The sequence below is a fragment of the Bison bison genome, unplaced genomic scaffold (assembly GCF_000754665.1).
Source record: "Bison bison bison isolate TAMUID 2011002044 unplaced genomic scaffold, Bison_UMD1.0 scf7180017864340, whole genome shotgun sequence".
In the NCBI taxonomy this organism is placed as follows: domain Eukaryota; kingdom Metazoa; phylum Chordata; class Mammalia; order Artiodactyla; family Bovidae; genus Bison; species Bison bison.
This window is the reverse complement of record NW_011494912.1, coordinates 5,129,062-5,135,649: the sequence shown is the minus strand read 5'-3', so window position 1 is coordinate 5,135,649 and position 6,588 is coordinate 5,129,062. Positions and strand designations below refer to the sequence as shown.

The 6,588-nt window shown below is 51.7% G+C and overlaps 1 protein-coding gene across 4 annotated transcripts in view; it reads right to left on the bottom strand.

The window, feature by feature from the left end:
- The window catches only part of RHBDD2 (rhomboid domain containing 2), an 8,897-nt gene extending 2,587 nt beyond the window's left edge, over positions 1-6,310 (bottom strand). The window contains exons 1-5 of one of the 4 annotated variants that reach the window (XM_010854316.1): positions 6,039-6,267; positions 4,272-4,396; positions 4,006-4,172; positions 3,526-3,933; positions 2,338-2,488 (exon numbers count right to left, since the gene is read on the bottom strand). In XM_010854316.1, coding sequence (XP_010852618.1) covers positions 2,338-2,488; positions 3,526-3,688 — 314 coding nt within the window. In that variant the 5' untranslated portion in view covers positions 3,689-3,933; positions 4,006-4,172; positions 4,272-4,396; positions 6,039-6,267. Of the gene's footprint in view, positions 1-2,337; positions 2,489-3,525; positions 3,934-4,005; positions 4,173-4,271; positions 4,397-6,038 lie in introns of all 4 variants that reach the window. The other 3 variants (XM_010854315.1, XM_010854317.1, XM_010854314.1) reach the window with 3 other exon arrangements.
- Between the last annotated feature and the right edge of the window lie 278 nt (positions 6,311-6,588).

The following is a 6,588-nucleotide window of genomic DNA, read 5'->3' as shown; positions in this document are numbered from 1 at the left end:
GTCGTGTCTGACTCTTAGCGACCCCATGGACTGCAGCCTACCAGGCTCCTCCATTCATGGGATTTTCCAGGCAAGAGTACTGGAGTGGGGTGCCATTACCTGTGTTAGGTAACAATTAAACTTTGATACATTTCAGTCCAAACCTAGGCTTATAAATCAACTGAAGTACAGACACATGACACTTAGCAGCACTTTCGGAATTTTAAAAATGCAGAGGCTCTGGCCTATAAGAAGCTTGATAAGAGCCTCCAAGGGAAACAAAGCTGTCCAGGCTGCCAGGACTGATGCCAAAACCAACATGTGCATCAACGTTGCCCGTGTCCTGTTGTTGCGTGATCAGAAACATCATATTCTGTTCTGGGTGCCTGCAACAGGCCAGGATGATATGGGGTGGGACACTATGCCATGTGGGTCACCATATCCCCAGCCAGGTCTGCACGTTATGGGGAAGCAGGATCACTGGGCACCACGGGTGTCACAGTTACAGAGAAGTGAGTGTGATCCAGCGTGCAAGACCGTCCTCACCGGGGGCTGCCTTGTAGAGCGAGGCCCCAGCCGCCAGGGGTCAACATGGTCAGCTGTTTTAGAGGGGCTTCCTTCACAGAGCGCGGCTGAGGAGTTTGCAAATGAGGACCCCTAAGTTCTCTCTGAACTGAGCTTAGAACTAAGTTCTCTCTACATTCTGTGAGAACAGCAATTAAGAACCAAAAAGCTATACAATACAGCTAATTCTAAATGTAAACACCTCCCACCCGTTGTTGCTGTTCAGTCGCTCAGTCTTGTCTGACTCTTTGCGACCCCGTGCACTGCAGCACACCAGGCCTCCCTGTCCTTCACCACCTCCCAGAGCTTGCTCAAACTCATGTCCATTGAGTCGGGAACACCATCCAACCATCTTACGATCTGTTGTCTCCTTTTCCTCCTGCCCTCGATCTTTCCCAGTATCAGGGGCCTTCCAAAAAGCTAAAATACAGCTAATTCTAAATGTCAACACCTCCCACCCACTGAGACTCCAGGAATTACTTGCCTGAAATAAAATGAGTGAATGTGCGTTTCTATTTTTCTCACTACCCGCCCCTGCCTTTAAGAAATGGTCAGAGCTGGGACTTCCCCGGCAAGGTCCAGTGGTTAGGACTTGGCACTCTCACTGAGGGGGCCCCGAGTTTGATCCTTGGTTGGGGGAGGGGGGTTAAGATCCGACAAGCCACACAGCATGGCCAAAAAAAAGAGAAAAGAAAAGAAAATGGTCAGAGGGCTCTGAGCCACTGAAGGCTGAGAGTCCGCCTCCTAAAATAAACTATAAGCAACAGCTTCTGATTCAACCAAGATCCTGCCTCCAGACCAGTGTTGGGGACAAGATGGACTCCATAGCTGGCCCAAGGCAGAAACGGGCCATGGACAAAGCACTTTGACTTTGCGGTGAACCCCTTCTCTGGGAGGGAAACCTCCTCCATCGTGAACTCTCAGCATCGACAAAAACCAGTGAAGGCCATCCGAGGCTGGCAGCGTGTGTGCAGGAGGGACAGGAAGTGAGCAGGACCCGGAAGCAGGAGCCCCTGGCTCTCGACTGGGCGCTTCTGACTCTGTGTTACCTGGAGAAAGACGTTTGTCCTCTTTGGGCCTCCTCTCTGACAGGAGGGAGTGAGGCTATGTGAGCACTCCATTGACAGTTAACGCACCTGGACTGGAAAACAGTAAATAAACTTCGCCTTCTCCCGCCAGGTGGCCAAGAACACCCTGAGGTTCAGGCCATGCCACCTCCTAAGCCTCCCAGTCAGTCAGGTGGATCGCGCTTCTTGCCAGCGTCACCTGCCGGAGCCCAATCCCAGCCCCATAGAGTGCTTGTCAGTGCTGAGGGCTGGTGATGCCACTGATGGGGCCGCAAGTCCCTCGGGATTATGTGCAAGGGCTTCGAATGCCTCCCATTGAATACCCTTCCTGCTTGGACCCCACTCTGGAAGCAGGTGGGCAGAATCCAGGATGCTGGGGAGAAATCTGTGGACAGGTTTTGCTGGGTAGGCCTGGGCGACCCACACCCTCTTCCCTATTCCCCAGGACACCGAAAATCAGTCGCACCCTCTATAGCAGGGGTCCCCAACCTCTGGGATCTGATGATCTGAGGTGGATCTGAGAGCAGAAATAAAAGAGCACAAAAACTGTAATCGCTTGAAATACCCTGAAACCACCATGCCCCCCCACCCCCAATCCCACTCCTGGTTCATGAAAAAACTGTCCTCCATGAAACTGGTCCCTGGTGCCAAAAAGGCTGGGGACTGCGCCTTTATAGGCCCTGCAGCTGCTTCAGGAATAAAGCAAGCACGGCCTTCTGTAACTTACTTCCGGCTTTGGGCTGCCCTCCTTTCGGCTGAAGAGCCGGAGATGTACTTGAACATGGAAATCCTCCTCATCAGGCTGAAGGGGAACTTCTGGTCGAGCTTCACGGCGACTTGCTCTGGGACGTCAAAGGAGAAGCAGTAGGTGAGGCCGTCTGGGGTCGGTGTATTAAGGAGAAGTGGAGAGAGCTGAAGGGAGGGGGCTGCACACTGCCCCTAGGACCCAGGAGCCACGCTGGCTCCACGCAGGCCTGGGCTTATTCCACCATCATCTCTGGACTGCAGTTTCCAGCTCAGGGGAAACCAAGAGTTGGAGTTTCTAGCCTCCGTTCCTCGGAGGGAACACAAGGCAGCAACGATAGGCAGACAAGTGCTGACACCTTACCCATCCTCTCCCCTGGGCCTCTTGAGCCCCTGTAATGACCGTCAGAAGCCAGCATGTGCCTCTGTCTCTTTAAGTGGGATGAAGCAGGCGGCTAGTCTAATACCCTCTGGGAGGTCTGACATCTTGTCCTTTGTCTCTGGTCGAAGGAGCCTTGCCTCAATGTGATCAAGTGAGCTTCCCGTGGGCCTCTGTGGCAGCCCGCCCCACACACTGTCACCAGCTCCCAGAGAGGTGAGGGCACCCTGGTCGTCCGACCTGCATCAGCCCGTCACTGCCGAGATGGCCAAAAAGAGTCAGCCTAATTGCCAGAATATTTATGCAAGGAATATAAGGCTTATTCTAAGTTTTTAACCACTCATATGGTCAAAGCCTACCTTAAAAATATTCTTTTCTTCTTCTTCTGAGAAAAAGACTAAGCGAAACAAAAACAAAGAAACCTGTTTCCCGGGAATACCTTTCATGGAACATCTCTAGCTCATGGTTATTTCAGGATCCTCCAGTAAAAAAAAATTAGTCAACTGGGCTTACACCTTGGAAAAAACCAAATCAAAGTATTTTATTAACTGGCAGTGCTGAGCCATTGTATGGAAAGAGCTAGGGGGATCTCTTCCAGAAAAGAAAACTCTGGCATAAAGAAAGGAAGTGACCTGCCTGAGGCCGCGTGGTTCCAAACCTGAAGCTAGCACACAGAATACCTAAGTGTGAGCTCTACCTGCCTGAACCCCCCTGCTCCGACCCCCAGGACCTACAGTGTGGTTCACCCTTTGGCGTGTCAGTGTTACTACAACAGCCCTCTAGGAAGGATACATGCTAGCCCGATTCCCAGGCCACAGACGTTACTGAGGAAAGAGGTCTGGGGAATGAGCCAGGAGGCACAGAGCAGGAGCCATGGCACCAGCAGCGAGGGCACCACCACGCCGAACACCAGGGCCCGCCTCATCCGAGAGCGGACGCAGTTGACTCCCAGCATGGCGAAAGCCACGGGGGTGAAACCGCGGGCGTCCTCCACCTCCCCGAGCTTTGACAGCGATGACACAGCTTCAAACGACAGGAAGATGATGGCGCAGATGATGGTGAAGACCACGGTGAAGAAGCAGTGGCGGACGGTGCCCACGGTTCTCTCAAAATTGCCAGCAAAGCGCCAGATGACGATGGCACCGCAGAGCAAGGAGACGGGATTCTCGTAGACAAAGATGTAGGTCACCAGCCTGTAAACTGCAGAGGGAACCGAGTTAGAGGCCCGATGGTGGCTTGCTCCCAGAAGGGAAAAGCCAGGTTACAACCCACCTAGGAAAACAGGGAGTAGCTGGCTCTCGTTGCCAGGGAAAATCAGCCCGGAGCCAGTGGGATAAGCAGAGGGGAGCAACAGCGAAGGACCCAGGACTCAAAGTAGAGGCGGGGATGTCTAATCTTTGCTCTTTCCCAGACCTGGAGCAAGTCTTATCTGTGACTGGCTTCCACGTGGGGGAAAAAAAATAACACTTTTTAGCATGGTATGGTCTTTTATAATTTGTAATGTCCTTTATAATCCTCTTTGAGGCTTTAATACTGACCTATCTCACCGGGCAGTTTGAGGGTTAATTAATTGTAACAGCTTCAGGTGGATTGAGTGGGTGTCACTTAACACTCTTTGTGCCCGTCTCCTCGGCTGTAATCCTGACCTCTCCTTCCATAGTGGCTGTTCAGAGGAAGAAAAAAGGGACCATGAATTATTGTGCACCTGTAAAGATGAGAAAACTATCACTAAGAATGTAGATACAGAATTCAGAAGTCTTTCTTGCAAGTGCTTATCCAGTCTTAGAGGTACAGTGATGCTCAATATGCAATAAGACAGTAAAGAATATTTTATTTTTCTAAAAGCAGTCCTTGCTTCTGTATTTTTATATCCCTGCAGGCCAAAACACTAAACTGAAGGAGGGGGGTGATCAGTGAAGTGGCAGTAACATTGGATTTGGAAGTCTAAAGCAATCTTGGCTCTGTCACGCCTAGACTGGCTGAGTTCAGCCCAGACACAGGGCCCTGTCAGCTTCAGTGTTCTTACTGTAAAATAAAATGGATACACTCGAGGCCCTCAAAGGTCTCTTACGTGTCTAATACTCACATTGTCCATGAATCCCACACTCAAGAGAAGCCGCAAAGTAAAGGGGAAAAAAAAAGGGAGCTCAGTTTAGGCTGGCATTTTGCATCTGTCTCTGAAGACAGACGTGCTGTGTGTATCCAGGGTGAGGGTGAGGGGGACCACTTTTAGATTTGAGCAGGGAGGCAGGCTAAGAACCATATACCTCAGTCAGGCCATCTCTGTAAGGCTTCGTTATCTGAAGAGTATCGTCATTATTGTTGAGTACTTCCAACACTGAAATCCCAAGGGTACATGTGAAGATTCTAGAAGCAATTCTATATAATTTGGGGATTAGAAAGCCCAAGGTTCCAGTTCAAAAACGTCACAAGATGCAAAGAACAATCTGGGTTCCTGTGTCAACTGTATGACTCAAAAGCTCTGTGAGTCTTCGCATTAAGCCTCAGTTTCATTTAAAGAATGGACAACAATAAAGCCCATGGGCAATAATGCCTACAGTAATAATACGTCATGAGATCCCCATGAGAATTAAAAGAGGTTAATGCATGTGAAAGTGCTTTGCAAAACAACAAAAGTTATACAAATCTCCCATTTTTCTCCCCAGAAAAGAATGGGGAAGAAACAGGAGACTAAGAACATCTTTTATGAACAGATATTTATAATTAATTGGTCTGCAAAATATCTCCATCTCCCCAAGAAAACCAACACCTCTCCCAAAGGTACAAGACACCCGGCTCCCGCTATAAGCTGGGAATCGGATTCAGGATTAAGATAAAACGAAGATGCAGAAGAAATTCTAAACCCCAGGAGGCCAGGATGCTTACAGAGGTGGCCACAGATACAGCTCAAGTGTCTTGGGAAGGTGGGAAAAAAAAAAATTTTTTTTTCCACTGGGGGGTTGGGCCCTAAAGCAAACGTAGGTGTGAATGTGACAAGGGAGAGAAAAATCCTCCTCGGCGAGCAAGCAGGGGTGAATGAAACCTAATTGCTACAAATGGATATGAGAGCCCTGACCAGTACGATGACGACAGGGACGGGAACAAATCTGGGTAGGGAAGGGTTACAAGGGATGATCAAGATGGGGCTCTGCACAAAGACGTGGAATATGGGGCTGGTCCTCCAGGTGGGGAGAATGATGCGGACGGAGATGGGGTGGCGTGGGTGCTGGGAGGCCGGAGCCCAGGGCCTGGCGAGGTCGGAGGAAAAAGGACTGGCACCCGGGACCCGGCCCCGCCCTGCTCACCTTGCCAGTTGCGCAGGGCCTCGGACCGCAGCGAGAGACCCGAGGGCGCCAGGGGCTGCTGCAGCAGGAATAGACGGGGCCCGGATACCAGCAGCGAGAGCAGCGCGGTGAAGAAGGTGGCGGATGGCACCTCGGGCCACAAGGACCAGCTCCGGTACCCAGGCTCCGAGACCGCCATGGCCGCCAAGGCTCCCGCTCACCTACGCAGCTCTGGCTGGTTCTCGGCTCCTTCCGCCTCCCTGCGGCTGTCACCCCTGGCAACAGCGGCGGGGATGGCCGGAAGCCCCGCCTCCCAGAGGCCCCGCCCCGTGCGGAGTTACCCAATCCGGTAACTCGCACTGGCATGCCTCCCACGCGCGTAGGCCGCAGGGAGTCCAGCCAGTAATGTCTGGCTGCAGCATCCTTGGGACTGGCTGAGTCCCGGGTGGGAGCCGCTTGGGGGGCACCGGGCGGGGCGGCTCGAATTTTGGATTTAATCATCTCAGCTCTAGCTACCTAATGAGTATTGTGCCTTGCAGTTTACAGAGCCTTCGATCTTTTTCTCTCTCTC